The sequence below is a fragment of the Wolffia australiana genome, chromosome 3 (assembly GCF_029677425.1).
Source record: "Wolffia australiana isolate 7733 chromosome 3, ASM2967742v1".
NCBI lineage: Eukaryota > Viridiplantae > Streptophyta > Magnoliopsida > Alismatales > Araceae > Wolffia > Wolffia australiana.
Genome location: NC_135837.1, coordinates 5,652,637 through 5,675,678, shown reverse-complemented (window position 1 = coordinate 5,675,678; position 23,042 = coordinate 5,652,637). Strand labels below are relative to the sequence as shown.

The window sequence follows — 23,042 nt, the reverse complement described above, 5'->3', positions numbered from 1 at the left end:
TGTTAAATGTAGGTCATTAGATTTTTCTCAATTATGAGAATTATTGTGTTGGGTAAAGAATACTTGCATAATAAATGCCACATGGTGGATTTCATAGAGTCCCCAACAATTCTTTCACACATTATGGATTTATATCCCTCAAACACAACTATGGTAATAACAATTATTCCTGCATATCAGGAATGAATAGTCACACAAACTTCTCACTAATTGAGGGAGGAAAATAGCCTTTAGTTAATATTTCTAGTGCATATAAAAGCCAGTGTTGAGTGAAGATCTGAGGAAGATTAAATGACTTTATTATAATCACCCTCTTACTGGTTTATTCTCTTTCATTGGCGATGATTTCGAATCAGTACATTGTATAATGATAATATTAGATAAGTACATTTTTTGATCCTATCATCCCTTTCATTCCCCCTTATAGGGTGTTCAAAATATCCTTGATCGCCCATCACTTCATATTTTTTGGTTTCTACCTATCCTATGAGCAATATGTATAAATATGTATTAATGAAATAATACTAAATTTTATTTTACAAGATTATAAATAGTACTAAAAAAATTTTAGTATTGAAATATCTGGTCAAGACCCATAAGAATCTAATTGTCTACATGAAGCAAATTATATCAGAATTTCTTATCACAAAAATTAGTATAAGAAAAAATAGTTTGAATGGAAATAAGACATTAATTTCCAATTTGTATAATCTTATGAGATTTTAACTTAAATTTCATAAACTAATTTATTAAATTTATATGTCCATCGATTAAAGGTTTTATTTGAGGAGTCCTAACATATCACGACGGCACATACTTTGCCCCCTAGTAACCAAATAAAAAATGATGTTTTGAGAAAAAATAGTTTAGTTATGCTTTAAGAACAAATAACCATTTATATTCTTAAAATATATTAAATAATAATAATTAGTTATCCAACAATTGAGATTTATCAGAAGAATGAATATCATTAATCAGACAGTTATAAAATATTTTCCTCCTCGAGGCTGATACAGTAAATATCAATAATAAGAAATTATAGCTATATATAATAATACAAAGGTTGCCCCTATTTCTGTCCATCAAATAAACCTATCTTTCTGTGACATGTCTTCAAGGATCTCAACCCAAAATAAAATAAACATTTCTCCCATTATCATTACCCGTTCAACACCAAAATTTGTTATCCTTCATAAATTTCCGGATCCAATATCATCCGGGTTCCTGATATTTTGGATAACGGATGTTGCTGATATCCAATAACTGATATCGGATACGGATAATGATAGTAGCACCCTACAGTGAACCTCCTTTGAGGCTGGACCCCATGTCAATGGGCAATGAGCTCTCCCTCTGGTGCGGCATGACTTAACGCGTGTCGTTTATTGACAAGACTCTACCAGGAAAAAAAACTTTTGAAAAGAAAAGATAAACCACACGATGTATTAATACCAAGTTACATGTAAAAGTTCTGGGAAAAAAATGAATTTCTTTAAGAAACCCAGAAAAATACATTAAAAAGGTGGCCCGCTTGAATTATGAGAGGTGATAGGATCCAAGAGAATCAATATATTTAAAAAAAGGTGAAGTTGAACCTTGTGACGCATGAAAGAGAGAAATAAAGGAAGACAAGGCCTAAAATATGATAGAAATGATGAGCATCTTCAGCATACCTTTCATTCTTCCTCTCTCCAACTTTAACCCAATTTGGGTGTCATATCAAGTTTCTTGGTAGATCCTCTTTAACCTGAGGACGAGTAAAGAATCCACCAGCTGCCCAAGATTCCTACCAAGCTCATGTTCACATCCCTCAGCTCCACTCTAGCAAAGCAGAGGAGCTTAAAATCTTTAACCTCCACCTTCTTTGCATAGAACAGCTGGGAAGATCAAACCAATATAAGTTTCAAGGCTAAAAGAATAAAAGAGGGGGAAAAAAAGAAATTTTTATCAATGAGGAATGAGAACACCACTAACCCTTGTTTTGGACAATGCAGGTTTCTCGCGCATGGCCTTTTGTCTTAACTGCAGAGCCCACAGTAAGATGAGAAGTCTGAAATCTTCCCATTTCGAAGAAATTGGACATGACTTACCTTCTCGATGAAAATATAAACGGATAGAGGACTTGGCTTAGTACAGAAGAGAAGGAGAGCGACATTGATGGCAAGGACTATAGGGTGCCTCCAGCCAAATATCACAGTGAGGAGGAGTACAGCAGGCAACTGAAATTTCTTGGTCAAAGCCCACAAAGTATCTAGATCTTGTCTTATGAAGTCGGAAGGACTCTCCGAATCCATAAGATGGCTTTCCATGTCGTCTGCTTCTTCCATAAAATGAATCATAAAACATAAAAACTTTGATGGGTTTCAAGAATAAGATGGTTAGATTAAGACAAGGTAAGGATAGCCCAAGTGCTCACCGGTCATAGCATGGGCAATGTTTGTTGAGGAGTTTATGGCACCACCAGCTAAAGAGAACCCAAGGAGGGTTCCAACAAATGCCTTCCTTCCTGGTGAGATTGTTTTCAAAACAGTTTAATTGATGTTCTTATCAAAAAGATTTATTTCAGGAAACTGGAAAATGGGACTAGAATAATGAGGTTCAAGTAAAGAGAAAATAAAAATAGAATGGGAAAAAGCCAGAAACTGTCAAATATTGAGTTAGAATATGCATTTTGTGTAATATTAAAATCTCATTACTTACCCAATGTGTTCTGCTGGAAAGCGCTTCTAATCTGGGTCATAAAATTTGAAGACCATATAAATTCACGGGATCTTACTGCAAGATTAATATTGCGAATATACAAATTTAACATATGGTGACATGTGGAGCCTGCAAAAGTGAAGAAAGAGCAATCTAAATCAGATAAACATACTCTCCCAAACGATGCAAATAAAATTTTAAGAAAATAAGTGGGTTGAGGTGGTCATTAAGATCAATTGCAAAGTCCATCCAAGGATCCTTTTTAAAAAAATATATATATCGGCAAGTTAGTCTGTATGTGGAAGACCAGCCCTACCAACTAAAATGATGAAAATACTCCATATCAAATTTGATGGAACCTTTACTTTCCTCTCCTGGTGTAAAGGTATATTAGCTTCCTTGCTCTTATGCGAGTGATCCAATGTAGCAATGCATTCCATGTTTCCCAAGAGAAACTATTAGACATTTAGTTTCTTGGATGTGCAACTGAGATAATAACAGATGGCTTTCAGCATTGGTTAAGAATATCAAATGGTCCTATACATCAAATGTAAGAGAGGGTGAAAGAAGAGACGTCAAAGTGAGGCGTGGAACAAGACGGCAGGAAGGTCAAGCAGGAACGAGGGTCAAGCAAGGGCTGACCCCAAGTCAACGGCGTAGAGAAGTACAGAAGCTCATCACATGAAGCAACATGTGACAACTCAGCAATAAATGGGCAAAGAAAAGGCCTATAAAGAGCCGGGGTAGACAAGCCCATTGAGGAATAACAGGGTCCAAAAAGAGGATATAATGCGCAGTGGGAAAGAATCAGGTGGCTTTGGACAGTGATTCAAGAAATGAGAAGGTCGTTGGTTTCTGATAAATTCTATTCAAGGAAATATGCCAGGGAGAACAAGAAGAGAGGGGTCAACGACCGCCGTTGACCAGTAACTGTCGATTCAGAGAGAAGGGGAGGTACGTAAACCTATAAATAAGAGTCGAGGAGACCAGGTTGGGGACGATCACTTTCTTGGAGAACAAGTCCGACGGTTTCGTCGGTAGAGGCCAGAGGGCAAGAACTAGTTCCGACCTTCTGGAGAGTACAAAGAGGCCAAGACGAGCTTGATTGGGAAGGAGCTTCAAATTGCGGCGAGGGACGTCCAGATCCGATCAGGGAGGAGCTTCTCTGAGGGGAATTGAAGCCGCCTGGTCTGATCGGGAAGGTGCCTAACCGGAGATCGAAGTCGTCTAGATCTGCTCGCGGTTTCCTTATACAAACACTATCATGTGATTGGAACTATATCAAGATTTCAATTGATACGTCTCTTATCGTATCAAGTGGTATCAGAGCAAACGACCGAAAGGATTCGAGATCCCTCCAAGATCATTGACATGTCTGATCAAGAAGACACCAGAGGCAAGACCAGAAGCGATGAGATTCCAGTTCCAGCTGAAATTCTTGTTGGAATTATGCAACAACTACAGGCTATGAACTCCAAGCTTGAAGCCAATCCTTCTTCTTCATCAAGAGCCATGGCGAGAGAACCGACCAGGTATGGTCGTGTACAAATGAACCAAGATTCAGTTACAGAGAAAAAGTTACTCTTCCGAAAAGGGGATTTACCTTACTTTAATGGTTCCAATGCTCAAATTTGGTTGAACTGTGTCGAGAGGTTTTTTAAAATCAATAGGTTAACAAACGAAGAGAAGCTACAACTGGTTTCTCTCCACATGGAAGGTCCAGCTCAGGGCTGGTTCATTTATACAGAGGAAAACTTTGGTTTTGATCACTGGCTAGTGTTTCGCCAGCACTTCGAGAAGAGGTATAATTTTTCCAAAAGATCTCTATGCACTCAATTAATGAACCTCAAACAGACGGGAACTGTATTAGAGTATAGGTCCGAACTAGTTCTTGCCCTCTGGCCTCTACCGACGAAACCGTCGGACTTGTTCTCCAAGAAAGTGATCGTCCCCTACCTGGTCTCCTCGACTCTTATTTATAGGTGTACGTACCTCCCCTTCTGTCTGAATCGACAGTTACTGGTCAACGGCGTTCGTTGACCCCTCTCTTCTTGTTCTTCCTAGCACATTTCCTTGAATAGAATTTATCAGTTTCTTTCCGGGACGGGGCGGCATTCGGCCAGGAGTCGAGTAGTGTGACAGTGTTCTGGAATTCAGGATCTCCACCAGTGTGCAAGATCATCAAGGAGAATCTGACCTGCAGCAGTGAGGAGAATGGCAACGCACAACCACCAGGCAAACCACGTGAACAAGGTGAGCACTTTTTTATTGTAATTGATACCTACTAGTGATATGACAGTACCAGAGTATTTTCTCAGTAACAATTCAATCGACCAGCAAAGGCAAGAAGCATTTAAAAGAGAAGAACTCGCACAGGGCTCATCCATAACATAATAATGATGCCATTAAAATGAGATGACGGAAAAAAAGGATAAGTTAAGATTGAAAGTCAAGGTTCAACAGCAACACAGAGCGCTGCAAATTAAAGTAATGTAGTACTCTAATCGTATTAGGAATAGTCTTGGACATACTAAGAGCTTTTGTGATGATAATAGGTGAGAGGGTGATAAGTTCTTTCCAAGAACTTATAAGAGGAGAAGGAGCAATCGCTCAAAGTGATGCCACGTCAGCCCAACTACTTGGGGAATAACCACCCTATAAATAAAGAAGGACGCTAGCCTAAAGAAGCATCGAGATTCAAGAAGTCAAAGGCCCGTCAGCGCGCGGGAGGGCTGGAGAGCAGGAGAGGCCTGCGTCCAGATTGCGGATCGAGAGATCCTGGTTTGCTACTTTCTATTTTCTCAATTGTATCAGACGATTCCCACCTTTGGTGGAACGCTATCCCATTCTGTGGTTTTCTTGATTCTACATTTCCATATCTGACTATCTTTGACCGAACGGCGTTTTGTTCGAATCGATATTGTTCACGGATCCTATCAACTGGTATCAGAGCCTTGATCCTGCGACAATTACACACCGAAAAGGAATTTCCGACCGAGTATTTTCTGCTGAAGAAGGTTCTCATCGATTAGCAAGCAGTTTCAAGAATCGGGTGAAAGTAACTGTTTCTTGAATTTTCTAGAAACAGTATTCTGGCGAATTACTTCAAGAAATCATTCTCTCATAGCATCCAAATTACGATTGATAGAATTCGACCAAGTTTTTGTTGACAGATAACTGATTCTTGATCTCAAGAAATCGACATCAGATTTTTCATATTTGCGTGAATCAAAGAACGATTACTCCAACAATTATCAGAAGAAGCCCTCTATTCTTGATTCAGTTTTATTCGATTACGGCTGCATGGAAGGAACAATGGACAAAGGAAAAAGTTTACTACAAGAGCAACCTGACACTGCCGGCATTCTTTCAAATATTTTGATACAATTACAATCGATGAATTCAAAATTAGAAGGTTCAACTCAAGCTCCGAATCAACAAGCAGAGGAACCCAAGAGAAGATGTGCATGAGTACCAGTCAATCAAGAAGCATATACAGAAGGAAAATCAGAATTTCGAAAGGGAGATTTGCCATACTGCAATGGGGCAAATGCTCAAGGATGGCTAAACTGTGTGGAAAGATTTTTTAAGGTACATTGCATTCCTGATTCTGAGAAACTCCATTTAGTATCTTTGCATATGGAAGGTCCTGCTCAGGGCTGGTTGATATACACAGAAGAAAATTTTGGATTTGAACACTGGTTCGTATTTCGGCAATACTTTGAAAAAAGATACAAACTCTCCTCTAAATCACTTTGCAAAAGATTCATGAATTTACAACAGAATGGATCAGTGTCAGATTATAGGTCAGAGTTTGAAGACCTAGCCGCATTCTTATCACATTTACCTACAGATGTGCATGAGACAGCGTATCTCAGGGGCTTACAACCAGACATTAGATCAGAATTGAACAAATATCGACCATATGGCATTCAGGAAATAATGGATTTCTCATTAGATAATAGAACTGTAAGGAAGACGAGCACAGGGAGCAATTCAAATCCAAACAACAATTATCGTCAGGGCACCCCTTATACTCAATCCGGCCGATATCAGAATAATGTGCAAGTTTCACGCCCATCTGCTCCAATCATAACAACCGACCAAGCCAACAAGCAAGGAAAGAAGAAATTTACTCGATTATCCACAGAAGAATTCCTTCAGAGAAGAGAGAAAGGCTTCTGTTACAGTTGTAACGAAGTGTATACCCCAGGCCACAAATGTCAAAAGAAGGTGAACATTTATATGCTGCAAGAGGAGGAAGAAGAAGGAGACGTCCAACCTGTCCCTGAAGAAGACCTCATGCAACTAGATGAAGATCCAGCAAATTATGGAGTCCTTATGGCAGTCCAACCTCAATCCAATTTTTTTCCTTATAACACACATGGTTCTTTGAGAATATGGGGATTTCTCAGAGGTAGGAAGGTGAAAATATTGATTGATGGGGGAGCTACTTACAACTGCATCAACAACAATTTAATCGCTCAAATGAATATTCCAGTACAACCTTAACATAAACTTCATATAGTTCTAGTTGATGGGTCATACAGACAGACCACAGGACTTTGCACTAATATACCTTTGCAATTCCAAGGAATTTCCATACAACAGAATATGATTCCATTTGAATTGGGAAAGTTGGATATCATCCTCGGCATCACTTGGCTCAGATAGTTGGGTTGGTTTCACTCTAACTATGACCATCTTATGCTGAAACTTTTATGGCAGGGACAGATTGTTACTATTAAAGCAGACCCAGAGTTAAACGGGAAACAGCACTCTCCGTTTGAAGATGAAAGAGCTAATGAAGATTGGATAAATTCTATACGACATGTTCATTGGATAAATCAACAACACCTCATTTCCACAGCCGAGGTAAAATCTCTTGATCCTGCTTCATATTTGCATGCATTACAGTCCAAATTTGCATCGGTATTTTAAAAACCAAGAGAGTTACATCCTTCTAGAGACTGTGATCACAAAATTCATCTTATGCCGGGATCCACACCAATCAACATGAGACCTTACAGATATTCTTACTTACACAAGAATGTTCTAGAAACTTTGACACAAGAACTGCTTGACATGAATATTATTAGATCATCAAATAGTTGTTTCTCAAGCCCAGCTTTATTGGTTAAAAAGAAAGAAGGAGGGTACAGATTATGCATCGATTACAGGGCTCTGAACAAAATGACCATCCCTAATCGTTTTCCTATACCAATCGTGGATGAATTGTTGGAAGAGTTACAAGGAATGTCTATTTTTTCGAAATTGGATCTCAGGTCCGGCTATTATCAAGTAAGAATGGACCCTTCAGACATCCACAAAACCGCTTTCAAGACACACCAGGGTCATTTTGAATTCAATGTAATGCCGTTTGGACTTTCTAATGCTCCAGCTACATTTCAATCCCTCATGAATACAATCTTTAAAAAATACTTACGGAAGTTTGTATTAGTGTTCTTTGATGACATTCTAGTTTACAGCCGAGATTCCAGTCAGCATGAAGAACATCTTGTCACTGTATTTGAAGTTTTAGCCCAAAACAAATTACACATCAAACCAGAAAAATGTCAATTTGGTAGAAAGTATGTGGAGTATTTGGGGCATGGAATATCAATTGCAGGCGTATCCACTGATCCTTCAAAAATAGAAGCCATTTCACAATGGAAGTCTCCAACAACCATTAAACAATTGAGAAGTTTTCTGGGTTTAACTGGTTATTACAGAAGGTTTGTCCACAAATATGCGGAGATTGCTTTACCACTTACTACTCTATTAAAAAAGAATTCATTTAGATGGTCAGATGAGGCTGAAATAGCTTTCAACAATTTAAAAGCAGCATTGTCATCAGCCCCAGTCTTACAATTACCTTATGTTTACCCTTCTCCTTAGAAACTGACGCATCAGGTCACGCTGTGGGAGCAGTTTTACTACAAAAATCACATCCAATTGCGTATTTCAGCAAAGTTTTATCCCTAAGAACCCGATCTAAGTCTGCATATGAAAAGGAGTTAATAGCGGTGGTGTGGGCTATCCATAAATGGAAGCACTACCTTATGTTTCAGAAGTTCTCTATATATACCGACCAATTCAGTCTTAGATTTTATCTGAACTGTAAACAAGAAAAGAACAATTCTTGATAGCAAATGAAAGAGATTACAGGGTTTTATAGGAAGCCCTAATGGGCTGACTAGAGAGGGCCCTTAATGGGCTAACAAGAGAGAGAAAATAAAGACATGTAATACTCAGATCAACATGAACAGAAACAAGTTCCCTTACACTATCATAAATGGTTATCTAAACTGCTTGGTTTCAATTTTGATATTCACTATAAGACAGGAAAGAAAAATATAGTAGTTGACGCCCTCTCCAGATCTATAAATGAAGAGGAGGGAGTATGTTGCTCACTTACAGTCACACATTGGCTGGACAAGGCCTCGAGAAATTTTTCAAGATCCAAGACTTTCTAAAATCAGAAGCATATTAGAGCAAGATGTTGACGCGGTTCCAAATTATTCTATTTGTCAAGGCCTCCTTTGCTATAAAAATCGTATTTTGCTTACTGACAATTCATCTTTAATACCATTGGTCTTAAGAGAATTTCATGATTCCAAAATAGGAGGGCATAGTGGATTCAGGAGAACTATTAAAAGAATATCTCAACAAGTATTCTGGAAAGGAATGAGGAAAGCAATCAAGACATATGTAAGTCAGTGTCACATATGCCAACAACACAAAGCATCGACATTATCCCCAGCCGGATTATTACAGCCACTTCCAATTCCTGCGCAAATATGGGAAGATATCTCTATGGATTTTTTAGAAGGTTTACCAACATCACATGGGTTTGATTCTATAATGGTTATTGTTGACAGACTAAGCAAATATGCACATTATTTAGCAGTCAGGCACCCATTTTCAGCACATTTGATTGCAGCATTGTTTACTAAAGAGATTGTTAAACTGCATGGAATTCCTAGGTCAATCATTTCAGACAGAGGGAGCTTGTTCACCAGCAATTTCTGGAAGGAAGTTCATAAATTACAGGGCATGGAGTTAAAATTTAGCTCTTCTTACCATCCAGAAACAGACGAACAGACAGAAGTAACTAATAGAGGGTTGGAATGTTATCTTCGTTGTTTTTCCTCAGATAATCCAAGAAAATGGAGCCAGTGGCTTCATTGGGCAGAATATAACTACAACACTTCTTTCCATACATCCATAGGGACATCCCCATTCAAAGTGGTCTATGGAAGGGACCCACCCTCCTTGCTCAGATATGGCTCTCCAGCTTCCCCTTTTGACTCCATTGATCAGCTATTAAAGGAAAGAGATTTAATACTTACAAATCTCAAAACACATTTATCTAAATCCCAGTCCAGAATGAAGGTTCAAGCTGATGAACATAGAAGGGATGAATCCTTCAAAGAAAACGAACTGGTTTTGTAGAAACCCAGAGAGGAAGATGGGTTGAGAAGAAACTTCATTAGGTATTCCACGTTCACTACCAGGAGTACATATTGAGAAGAAGAGGTCGAGAGAGGAACGCAGGGGTACAAAAGGAAATAAGAAAAGGAAGAAAAGAAAAGAAAGAAAAGCCAACTACATATTCAACAGTCCCCCTCGAACTGGCGAGTGGATATCATCCATGCCCAGTTTGCCACACAATTCTTGGAAACGCGGAGCAGACAAGCCTTTGGTAAAGATATCAGCCAACTGCTGGACGGACTCGAGCTTCTCTTTGATGAAGTGTCGATCCACTTCGACATGTTTAGTACGATCATGTTGTACCGGATCATGGGCAATGCTGATAGCCGACTTGTTATCACAAAATAGTTGAGTAGGTTGATCACACGACAACTTCAACTCTCTGAGAAGATTGGTGATCCATAATGCCTCGCATATGCCTTGTGCCAGAGCACGAAACTCGGCTTCAGCACTAGAGCAAGAGACAACAGGTTGTTTCTTGCTTCGCCATGTGATAATATTCCCCCCAAGGAAGGTGCAATAGCCCGTGGTAGAGCGGCTGTCAACATGAGAGCCAGCATAATCCGCATCTGTATAGACATCTAACTGAAGGCCACCTCTACGCTTGAATTGAATACCGAGACCAACGGTACCTTTGAGATAACGAAGTACACGGTTGACAGCATGCATATGACAGGCCTTTGGTGAATGCATAAATTGACTTAAGACGCCCACAGCATAAGTAATGTCAGGACGGGTGTGAGTGAGATAGAGGAGCTTCCCCACCAAGCGTTGATACCGTCCTTGATCAACAGCCTCCTCGTGGTCCCCTAGAGAGAGCCGATGGTTCACCTCAATGGGAGTAGGAAGAGGTCGGGAGTCCGCCTTGCCAAGCTCTTGAAGAAGATCAATAATATATTTCCGTTGGCAAAGGAAAATCCCAGTCGAAGAATAGGCGACTTCAATGCCGAGAAAGTACCGCAGTACACCAAGGCCGCCGATCACTTGGCAACTTATCTCGCTGGTGAGTTTTCAAAGAAATCATGGGGTAGGCGAGATGGAGAGCATCAATAGGGGAAACATGAGAGAGGACACGAGAGGGGAGACAGTTGATGAGATGGACGGCAGTGAGAGAGGGCTCCCCCCAGAAAAATTTAGGCATATCCATGTGAAGAAGAAGGGAACAAGTGGTATCAAATATATGCCGAAACTTTCGTTCCGCAAGCCCATTTTGTTGAGGAGTATATGGGCAAGAAGTTTCATGAACGATGCCATTGGAGGTGAAGAAGGTGGAGAGGGTGGAATTAACGTAATCACGGGCATTATCGGAGCGGAAGCGTTGGAAGGAGGTATCGAATTGAGTGCGGATTAAAGCGTGGAAAGAGATGAGAGTTTGGGAGAGTTCGGATTTATTTTTGAGAAGATATGCCCATGTAACGCGAGTAAAATCATCCACAAAAATCACCAAATAGCGAGCACCCGAAACACTCGGAATGGGAGCAGGCCCCCATAGATCACTGTGAATGAGAGAGAAAGGAGACGTCGAACGTGAAGAAGAATCTGAGGGAGAATATGTGGTCCGAGTGTGTTTAGCTAGCAGACATGGTTCACAAACAAATTTGTCCACAGGACGTCCACGAAATAAACGAGGAAACATAAGTTTCAAGGTAGAAAAAGAAGGATGGCCCAAGCGACAGCGAAGAAGCCAGAGGGGATCCGACGCCACCGTCGAGAGAGCTACGCCGAGAGGAGGAACCGAAGGAGAGGCGGGTGGAGGGCGGTGAAGAATGTAGAGGCCGCCATGCCCCTTAGCAAGTGTAGTCGTCTGCCCCGACACCTTATCACGATAGAAGCAGGAATTAGGAGTAAAATAGACATCGTAACCAAGATCTCAGATAAGACGATGAAGGGACAATAAACTCAGGGTAAGACGAGGAACATGAAGAACATGGCTAAGAGTAAGTTTGGAAGTCAATTGGACAATTCCCACACCGGCCACAAGAAGGAGAGCACCGGATGCAGTACCGACGTGATGAGGACAAAGAGAAGGAGTGTAGGTAAGGAAACATTGGGAGAAAGGAGACATATGGGCGGTGGCACCGGAATCAACGATCCACTGTACATTGGAAGAAGGAGAAGTACCTTGATGAGCGAAGGAAATAGAGTCCATGAATTTGGATTGAAGAAGTTGGCGAAGTTGATCGATTTCATCATGTCGAAGCTGGGCGACTGTTGAAGATGTGGCTTCAGCAGATGGCGGAGCAGTTGCCTTAGGTATCTCAGTGAGAGATGTAGGAGTAGTCATGAACTGCCCGGACTGGGGAGTAGGATGAGTGACCAAGTGGCTTTGATGGGCATTCTTCCGTTGGAGTTTGTAACATGTCTCCTTGGTGTGACCGCGCTTCTTGCAATAGTTGCAGAAGATAGGGGAATTACCAGAAGTACCATGGCTTGCAGACGCCGATTGTTGGACCGGGGAGTTCATGTTTGGTGACGGCACCTTAGGAGATGACATATACGGCGACAGCACTGGAACAGATGTAGGTCGTGAGCTCCCAGGCTGCTTAACAGCCATCCCGAGGCCGATTCGGAATGGAAGAGGCCGAGGAGAGTTTCCTCCATCTGAACTTCCACCAAAGCTTCCTTCAAGGCAGGAACCTTCTCCCGATGAAGTAATTGGCCGCGTAAGGACTTGTATTCAGGATTCAGTCCCATGAGGAATTTGAACACCCGAAGCTGTAGAACATATCCCCGGTCAACCGAATGTGGGTCGGGAGGCATATAGTGGTCCAACTCAGCCCAAAGAGATGACAACTCCAAATGGTAGGCACGAACAGAGCGTGGACCCTGGGTCAAGTTCGTGGAGCGAGTAACAAGGTCATAGATAATGGCCAAGTTATTCTGCTTAGAGTGCGATTCTTGAGCAGCGTCCCAGATCTCCTTCGCTGAGTTTAAGGACAGGAATTCAGCAGCATGTGAGGAGCTGATACTGTCGAGCAGCCACCTGTGGACTACACCTTCGACGTCAAGCCATTGCTCATAGTGCGGAGCAGTAGGAGACGGCGGAGCTTCCACAAGATGCTTCATGAGCTTCCCTTTCAACGTAATTTGAACATACTGCCGCCATTGAAGAAGGTTCAACCCCGTGAATCGGAATTCCGTAGGCATACGTGGCAACGAGTAATGTATAGAGCTCAATTCGGATGAGTGAGATAGTACCCCTGGAGGAGGAGCGACAGTAGAAGTAGTAGAATCAGTGGAGGCCATAGTATATAATGCCCGATTAACTCGGAAGAGCAACTGAAATATCCAACCCAGAGAACAGCCAAAAACGATGTTTGATCTGAGTTAATAGGTTCACACAGAGTCGAAGTAATGGCGATGAAGGATGGCGCCGAATAATTTCCAGTTGAAGTCCGAGTAGAAGACTGAAAAATATAGAAATAGCAAATTCGGAGCTGACAAAGTCGAGTAGAAGACCGCGTAGAATGCCGAATAGAAGGCCATGCAGAAGGCCGCGGCTCCCTTCGACAAAGCAATTCCCAAAGGCTCACTGAGAATGAACTTCCAAAGGCGATTCTCCAAAGACGATTCCAAAGCCGAGAACGACCTCTGATTCTTCCAAAGGAAATTCTCAACGGATGTTTTACAGCCAAAGAGCTCTTGACAATCAGGCGAGTAGCCTTTAACCGCCAAGAAAGAAGCCTTGACTGCGGCTCGTCGCGCGCAACTTCCTCCTCAAGGACGACCGTCAACCGATAAGAACGACCGTTAAGAAAGAAGCCTTTGACCGCCAAGCGATAAGAACGACCGCCAAGCGATAAGCAACTTCCTCCTCAAGATGGAGGAAACTCCAAGAGATAAGAACGACCACCAAGCGAGAACGGCTGCCAAAGAGAGAACGAGGGAGCTGAGGGAGTTGACGGCGGCCAAAAAAAGGAGTCCCAAGCGAGAACAGCCGCCAAGAGAGAACTAGGGAGCCAAGGGGAGAATCGCGACCAAAGGGAGCTTGCCGAGGGAAATTCCAAAGGGAGCTTGAAGCCAAAAAATGTGACGGCGAGTCCTGTTGAAATTCGACGGCGAATCCGGTGGCCGAATCCCAATGGCGAGAAGCTTGAAGAACGAGGTCGAAGCAAGAAACTTGACTACAACGGCTCAGATACCATGTAGAAACCCAGAGAGGAAGATGGGTTGAGAAGAAACTTCATTAGGTATTCCACGTTCACTACCAGGAGTACATATTGAGAAGAAGAGGTCGAGAGAGGAACGCAGGGGTACAAAAGGAAATAAGAAAAGGAAGAAAAGAAAGGAAAGAAAAGCCAACTACATATTCAACAGGTTTATTTGAAAATTCGACCCTACAGGATGAAGAGCTTAGCAAGAAGGGCTTTTGAAAAGTTAGGCCCGAAATATTTTGGGCCATACAAAATTTTAAAAAGAATTGGTCAAGTTGCATATCGCCTAGACCTACCAGCATCGTCGACATTGCATCCTGTATTTCATGCATCATTATTAAAAAGAGCTTTGGGAGATTCATGTATTTCACAATCTCTTCCTCCATTTCTAACTGCAGAGCTGGAATGGCAGGTTTCTCCAGAGAGCATTCTCCAAACTCGGCAAACTTCAAAAGGGTTAGAAGTGCTAGTAAAATGGTCCAATTTACCATCCTGCGAGGCAACATGGGAAGATGTGAAACTACTCCACAAATCGTTTCCTCAATTTAAGCTTGAGGACAAGCTTAAAGTCCAAGCAGGGAGTATTGATAAGTTCTTTCCAAGAACTTATAAGAGGAGAAGGAGCAATCGCTCAAAGTGATGCCACGTCAGCCCAACTACTTGGGGAATAACCACCCTATAAATAAAGAAGGACGCTAGCCTAAAGAAGCATCGAGATTCAAGAAGTCAAAGGCCTGTCAGCGCGCGGGAGGGCTGGAGAGCAGGAGAGGCCTGCGTCCAGATTGCGGATCGAGAGATCCTGGTTTGCTACTTTCTATTTTCTCAATTGTATCTGTTGTGGAAGGGAAGAGGAAGATAATGACATACACATAACTGAGTACAAAGGTGGGTATGTATACCCTAAGAGAGAGAAGGATAGATGGGCTAATGGGCTTATAGAATAGGGCCCATTAGCCCATAGTAGCTAGTCTCTCACTAACACCCCCCCGCAAGCGAAGTATGGATATCTTCCATGCCGAGCTTGGAGACGGCACGTTGAAGAAGTGGGCGGGAGAGGCCCTTAGTGAGGACGTCCGCTGCCTGGTCGGCGGAGGCAACAAAATCAAGGTCAAAGATCCCTTCGTCGACTCGCTCCTTGAAGAAGTAACGGTTGCGCTCCATGTGCTTGATACGTCCCTGTTGTCCAGGGTTCTTGGCCAACGCGATCGTCGATTTGTTGTCGCAGTAGAAGTGAATCGGGCCGGCGTACTCCACGCGGAGATCGTGAAGGATGCCATAGATCCACTGGCCCTCGGAGGCCCCACCGGCGAGTGCGCGGTACTCGGCTTCGGCACTAGAACGGGACACTTTGTCCTGCTTGCTGCTTTTCCAGCTGACAAGACTGCCAAAAACAAACGTGCAGTAACCTGTGGTATACCGATGATCCACAACGGAACCGGCGAAGTCAGCATCAGTGTATACTTTGACGGTCCGGTCAGTACTGCGAGGGAAGAGTAGGCCCTTGCCGGGGCAGCCCTTCAGGTACGCAAGAACCCGGTGGGCGGCCTGACGGTGAACCTCCCGGGGAGAATGCATAAATTGACTGAGCAAGTTGATGGCGAAGGCGATGTCAGGCCGAGTGTGCGTCAAGTAGAGGAGTTTCCCCACCAGTTGCTGATACCGGTGGGAATTCGTCAGTGGTGAATCCTCCCCTTTGCCCAACTTGACGTTGGGATCAATGGGAGTGCTCACCGGCGCACAATCGGTCATCCCAGTCAGTGCTAGTAAGTCGACGGTGTATTTCTGCTGTGAGACGAAGATTTCACGAGGAAAGTAGGGCACCTCGAGACCAAGGAAGTAGCGAAGAAGACCGAGGGCCTTGATCTCAAACTCCTTAGCCAAGGCGGCGCTCAGGCGGACAGCTTCAGCAGCATCAGACCCCGTGATGAGGATGTCGTCGACGTACACGGCAAGAATGGAGATCCCGGTCGGGCTGTGACGGAAGAAGAGGGAGGCATCTCCATTACTCTGAGTGTACCCTTCGGTCTTCAGAACGGAGGAGAACCGCCCAAACCACATGCGCGGAGACTGCTTGAGTCCATAGAGAGACTTCCGCAGGCGGCACACGTGACCGGGGGGGCCGAGAGAATAGCCCGGCGGCTGCTGCATGTACACCTCTTCTGTCAGATCGCCATGCAAGAAGGCATTCTTGACGTCAAACTGGCGGATGGTCCAATGGAAATGGGCCGCAAGAGCCAAAAGAAGACGGACAGTCTCCATCTTCGCCACTGGTGAGAACGTCTCGAAGTAGTCTACGCCATAGGACTGAGTGAACCCCCGAGCCACAAACCGAGACTTGAGGCGTTCGAGAGTCCCGTCCGCATGATGCTTCTTGGCGTGGATCCACTTGCAGTCCACAGCCTTCTTGCCAGGGGGAAGTGGAACGACGTCCCACGTGTGGTTCTTGAGGAGAGACTGCATCTCCTCATCCATCGCCGCTTTCCAAGAAGGAGAGGCGAGAGCATCGACTAAGCGACGAGGAACGGGATCGGACTCGATGCGGGAAAGAAATAACCGGTAGGGAGGACTCAACTTGTCAAAGGAGATAAAATGAGAGAGAGGGTATAGGGAGGCCTTAGTGCACTGACGGACCCCTTTCCATAGAGCAATAGGCCATCCCAACTGATCGTCACCATCGACAGAAGGAGGAGCGGAAGCAAGGGGAACTCCCCGGGAGGAACAGGAGACGACACACCGGATGAGGAGTGTATGTCGGCGGTAGGAGGGGAAGATGAGTTGGATGGAGATGAGGGCTGGTCACGAACGGGTGACAAGGGCGACTCACCGGGAGGGGACGAGGATGGTGAACCGGAGACCAATGGGAGAGGAGGAGTTGCCAAGGGGGGAGGGGCAGGAAACGAAGACGAAGTGGAGGACACGTCCAAGGACCCCGCAGGGGGAACTGAGGAAGAGGAGGCAAGGGGAGAGAGATCATGGAGGGAGGAGGGTGGTGTGGTGGTGGTAGACTCCACGATCAGACGGGGCCCCAAGGGGGTCAAGGAGCCTCATCCAGCGGAAGGCGTGATGAGGTAGAACAGTCCCCAAAGTAGGGTTCATGCTCGGCAAAGGTGACGTTTGCCGAGATGAAGAAATCTGAGAGGGCGGATGGTAACACCGATACCCTTTTTGGAGGGAAGAGTAACCCACGAACACGCACCTGAGGGCGCGAGCATCAAGCTTTGTGCGCGTCGGAGAAGAGTCATGGACGTAGGCCGTGCAGCCGAAGATACGAGGCAAGAGCCCCGTCCTCAGGGAAGCGTCCGGTAAGGCCGCAGTCATCCGGTCCAAGGGGCTGGAGAACTCTAGGAGCGGGGTGGGGATACGGTTAACGAGATGAGTACTCGTCAAAACCGCATCGCCCCAAAAACGCCTAGGCGCCTTCGAGTCCAACAGCAACGTGCGCGCTGTCGAGGTAACATAGCCGATCCGCCGCTCAGCCATGCCATTCTGCTCGGGGGTGGCCACACAGGAGGACTCGTGGAGAATGCCCCGGTCGGCAAAGAAAGAGTCGAGGTCAGCGTTGAAGAAGTCCCGAGCATCGTCGGACCTAAAACGCTGGATGCCGCAACCAAACTGCGTCTGGAGCATGGTGCAAAAATGTCGAACATTCTGCGCAACCTCTGACTTCGCAGTCAGAAGGTAAACCCACTTATAGCGGGTAGCTTCGTCCACAAAGAGTAGGAAGTAGCGATGCCCCTTCAGACTGGGCTGTGGGGCCGGCCCCCATACATCACTGTGGACGCGGAACAGCGGGGTCGTAGTGTGAGACGGAGAGGAAGCAAAAGAGGATCTACGATGCTTGGCCAACTGACAAGCTTCACAAATCACAGTCTTGAGGTCCACGCCCAAACATAACGACGGAAACAAACGCTATAAAGTAGAGAACGGTGGGTGTCCAAGACGCTGATGCTCCATCAGAAGACGACCCCGACACTGCTCAGCCGCCGAGAGTAGAGTCCGGTGCACCATGAAGCACTGGGAGCGGCCTCTGTCATCCAGCAGCAGCAGTCCATTCTCCCGCCTAATCGGTGTAGTCCGGCCCACCTTGTCAGACAGAAACATACCGTCAGGCCTGAGGTGGAATGAACAGGAGACGGCATCAACTAAACGCTGTGGAGACATAAGAACTGCCCGCAGGTCGGGAACATGCAGGACGTTGTGGACCACACCAAGACCGTCCACATAGACTGCCCCGATGCCAGCCACACGAAGACGTCCACCCCCTGCCGTGAGAACAGTACGGCCACCCTGATGCCGCTCGTAGGACACAAACCGGGCATTACTCGGGGTCATATGTTCGGTGGCCCCCGAGTCAAGGACCCAAGTAGTATCGGAGACGACAGGAGAGTGAAAAGCCGTATGACCACAGTACCATTCATCGGAAGGGGAAGGAGTGGAAGACGCACCAAAACCACCGAAGTAAGCCGTGGATGGATTCTGCAGGGCTGCCATCTGGTCACGAAGTCGGGCCAAATCTGCCTGGAGCTGATCCATGGTCACTGAGGAGGCGCTGGCGGAGGATGAGTCAGACTGGGCCACCATGGCCTTGCCGTCGGCGGCCTCTTTCTTCTTTCTCCAATCATTCAGGCGCTTCTTGCACTTGTTCTTCCCGTGGCCCGGTTTGCCGCAGTATGAGCAAACCGCCGTCCCAGCTGGTGGAGCAGCGGATGTGGGCGTAGGGAGGATCGTCGGGGGCTTGCCGCCGGAAGAAAGTGCAGACGCGGTGGGGGCAGAAAGCAGGGCGGTCGACTCGCCCGGAGGACCGGAGGAGGGAGTCCCATGGAGGAGAAAGTGACTTTCCTCCTCTTGGAGCTCCTTCACTAATTCCTCAAGAGCAGGTGGACCTTCTTTGCGGTACAAAGCACGACGACGGACGTCATCATACTCGCGGTTCAGGCCGCTGAGGAAGCCCATGATCCGCAAGAGGAGCACATTCTGGTACGTCTTCGACGTCGGGTCGTCGGGTGGAAGATAATAGTCCACCTCATCCCACATCTTCTTGTGGGCAAGTGCATATTCAGAGATGGTCAGCGTCCCCTGACGGAGATTGCTGGCCTGACATGCAAGAGCATAAAGGCGCCACCAGTCGTTGTCCCGGCCACAGAAGGAGCGCGCCTGATCCCAGAATCCTTTGACCGTTTTCTGATGCGGAAACCGGTCGCGGAAGTTGGGAGCCAGGGTGTACGCATACAGCCAGCCGAGGACGAACTGTTCCTCAACGTCCCACGCCGCATGGTGTGGGTGGTCGATCGTAAGGGGCTCTTTCAGTGCAGTGCTTGAAGAGCTGACGTGCCTTCAGGGCGGTTTCGACAAAGCGCATCCACTGAAGGAGATTCGGGCCCGTAGGAGTGTCACCTCCGGGACCGATGGGAGCGGATGGGCCACCTTGTAGGACAAGGCCTCTCGGCGGTCAGTCTCAGTGAACGGCATGTTGGTTTCGGTGGCGGCGTGCGGCGGCTGGCGGTGTGGCGCATGCGGCGCTGCGGCTAGGGCTGCGGCGGCGTGCGCAGCGCGGCGGCTGCGGCGTGGCGCCTGCGGTTAGGGCTGCGCGGCGCGCGCGCAGCGGCTGGCGGCTGCGGCATGGCGCGCTGCAGCTAGGGGCTGCGGCGCGCGTGCAGCGGATGGCGGATGGCGGCTGCGCGCGGCGCGCTGCGCGCTAGGGCTGCGGCGCGGCGCGCTGCGGCTAGGCTGCGCGCGGCGCGCTGCGGCTAGGGCTGCGCGCGGCGTGCGCGGCGGCGCTGGCGGCGCGGCGCGGCGCGCTGCGGCTGGAGCTGCGCGCGCGTGCGCGCGGCGGCTGGCGGCTGCGGCGTGCGCGCTGCGTCTGAGCTGCGCGCGCGCGGCGGCGGGCGGCTGCGCGGCGTGCGCGGCTGGCGGCTGAGGCTGCGGCGCGGCGTCGCGGCGTCTGGCGGCTGCGGGCTGCGCGCGGCGTGCGCGCGGCTGCGGGCTGCTGCGGCGTGCTGGCTGCTGCGCTTGCGCACGGCGGCAGCGGCTGCTGCTGCAAGAGCGGCAGCGGTGATGTGCGGGCGATGTCAAACCCTAGGTGAGGAGCTCTGGAGCTCTGATACCATGTTGTGGAAGGGAAGAGGAAGATAATGACATACACATAACTGAGTACATAGGTGGGTATGTATACCCTAAGAGAGAGAAGGATAGATGGGCTAATGGACTTATAGAATAGGGCCCATTAGCCCATAGTAGCTAGTCTCTCACTAACAGTATCAGACGATTCCCACCTTTGGTGGAACGCTATCCCATTCTGTGGTTTTCTTGATTCTACATTTCCATATCTGACTATCTTTGACCGAACGGCATTTTGTTCGAATCGATATTGTTCACGGATCCTATCAGAGGGAGAAGTGAAGGCGACAAGCTAAATAATGATCCAAAGAAACACTCCTACATCGACACTAAATCCCAGCCAGTGGAGGAAGCTCAAACATCATTCAGGAAATCTTATCATTTTTAAGAGCCTGAGGAAAACTAGAAGGGTGTCTCACACATTACCTGTCACAACAGCTGAGGGATTGAGCATCGTGGAGCCACTTCCCCTTGAAATAGAAAAATTAGAATAAAAGAGCTCTTTGGCTACGCCTGACACATGCCGCTGATGGGAGAACGGCAATATCCTCCGAAGAGACTGCATACTATTTGGTCTTCCTCACACCCTTCCAGCTTGAGGATCAGCTCAACCAACAAACAGCATCTATTCCAGCAATATTTCTGAAACATAAATTAGAGAATTTTACACAGTCAATGATGCACATAACTTTAAAAAATTATTAATTTGCATTTCTATCAACTTAAGGACTGAAAACTGAACTTTGCATCATATTAAATGGCGATTAACATTTAATCTTCTTAATATTTATTTATCTCTCCCTCACTAAAACGATTGATGAAGATAGATGGCTTCCACAGATGGATGGCTTCTTGATGTTTTTTTCTTATAAGGACATACTGATCTGATACCGGCCCAGTATTACGCTAAACGGCAACCCAGTATAGTATCAAGACCCTTCTATCAGGCCGAGGAGGCCCATGACCTGGGAAAAGGTATAAACACAGGGAAGTGAAAGCACCAGGGCAGCAAGAAATCATCGCGAGTATTTTTTCCTTCCTCATTTCAGTTCCAATTCTTGTTCCTCTTCTTCCTCCCTCTTCACCTCTCCCTCCTCTGTTTCTCTCTCCACGTTGTTGCAGATTCTTCCGTCAAATAATGGACCTCTGCATCAGGGGAGAGCGGCCATGGCATTTCTCTCCTCCCTCTCTCTAGCTCACTCCTCTCTCTCTCTCTCTCTCTCTCTCTCTCTCTCTCTCTCTCTCTCTCTCTCTCTCTCTCTCTCTCTCTCTCTCTCTCTCTCTCTCTCTCTCTCTCTCTCTCTCTCTCTCTCTCTCTCTCTCTCTCTCTCTCTAGCTCACTCCTCTCTTATTCTCCTTCCAGCCACACCACGCAGTCGATTGAAATTTGCACAATATTCCAGAATTTGCAAGAATCATCGTCAGGTATCAGTTACATTGTCAAGATCTACCGATACGATTGAAGGTCGTATCACAACCCAACAATGCTTTCCACCAAGAAGGTTACAAAGAAATTGAGAGATGGGTTTTACGATGAGATATGCAAGAACCCTATCAACTCCAATCTTGAACCGGCACTCCTCGCTTCCACTATGAGGAGAAAAGCCTCGGAGAAAGATGACACAATGCGATAAAAAACCCCCAACGCTTAAAAAAACACGGCAATCAAAACCCAACTCGTGTTCTACTCGGAATCACGGCGCAATTGTGGATAAATTGTCACTCAGAACACATTCGAGTCTAACACAATGTAGAGTAATTATGAGCACAATTTCAGGAGTATAACGTCACTGGATTTGAACAAAGAGTAATCAAAATTATATCATTTTTCTGAGCATAGAACGTGCAATGAAGGGAGATGGCATCTGAAATGTTCCTGTGACTATTGATGAGAATTACGGATATGAGCAAAGAAGTAATCAAAATTTCTCCTTTTTCTGAGCATAGAAAGGGCAATGAAATGAGATGGCGTCTGAAATGTTCTTTTGACAATTGATGTGAATTACGGATATGAATTCGATCATCTAGCTTCCCAATTACCTCCAATCATCAGAGGCCACCATTGATATGATCTCCGCCATCAATCATCCACCTTCTCTCCGCTGCTTAACCGGCGATCGCCGCCACCGCCGTCGTCAGAAGGCCTACAAAATGAACTGAAAACACGTTCGGGCCGTATTTATAGAGATAACGGACGACGGTTAGGGAACTGACGGATGACGGGACGGATGACGGACGGATGACGGGACGGATGATGTAATCAGATTCGGTGTTTGATGACGGAATGGGATTGATGTCGGTCATCGCATTAAAATAAGTAAAGTCACCTAAAGTCTAGACTTTAGGCACGATATTGGGGGCGTTTACGAGCAGGCGCTTAGGAGTGTGCAAATTTTATGAGCAGAAGCAACGGAGCGAGAGCAAAATAAGTCTTCGGTTCCGATAAAGGAACTTCAAAATTGTCAGTGAAGGAACTTCAGAATTGTCCAAAAAGCTGTGAATGATCCCTTACTGTAGCAGCAAGGAGACGCATGCAATTTACTCCAAAAAATATAAGTTGTGGTGAGGGACTTTCTT

At 46.0% G+C, this 23,042-nt stretch overlaps 1 protein-coding gene across 3 annotated transcripts; it reads right to left on the bottom strand.

The window, feature by feature from the left end:
- Window positions 1-1,422: 1,422 nt before the first annotated feature.
- On the bottom strand, window positions 1,423-22,617 carry LOC144700746 (uncharacterized). Of its 3 annotated transcripts, none has more exons than XM_078572240.1 (7): window positions 22,506-22,617; window positions 20,892-21,107; window positions 2,701-2,829; window positions 2,417-2,506; window positions 2,091-2,320; window positions 1,975-2,022; window positions 1,423-1,877 (listed from the first exon to the last, which is right to left on the bottom strand). In XM_078572240.1, exons 2-7 carry the CDS (start codon window positions 21,028-21,030, stop codon window positions 1,743-1,745), a joined length of 771 nt encoding a protein of 256 aa, XP_078428366.1. In that variant the 5' UTR covers window positions 21,031-21,107; window positions 22,506-22,617; the 3' UTR covers window positions 1,423-1,742. The 3 variants fall into 3 exon arrangements, with proteins under 3 accessions (XP_078428366.1, XP_078428367.1, XP_078428368.1); XM_078572241.1 differs by having other exon boundaries at window positions 2,091-2,317; XM_078572242.1 differs by having other exon boundaries at window positions 2,091-2,314.
- Between the last annotated feature and the right edge of the window lie 425 nt (window positions 22,618-23,042).

Bases quoted from the DNA above. Each gene is read 5' to 3' on its own strand.
- LOC144700746 (XM_078572240.1), bottom strand. From the start codon at position 21,030: ATGCAGTCTCTTCGGAGGATATTGCCGTTCTCCCATCAGCGGCATGTG. The intron at 2,507-2,700 runs GTAAGTAATGAG...CAATCTCACCAG, and splicing joins TTTCCAGCAGAACACATTGG to GAAGGAAGGCATTTGTTGGA. The intron at 2,023-2,090 runs GTAAGTCATGTC...TGGGCTCTGCAG, and splicing joins TTTATATTTTCATCGAGAAG to TTAAGACAAAAGGCCATGCG.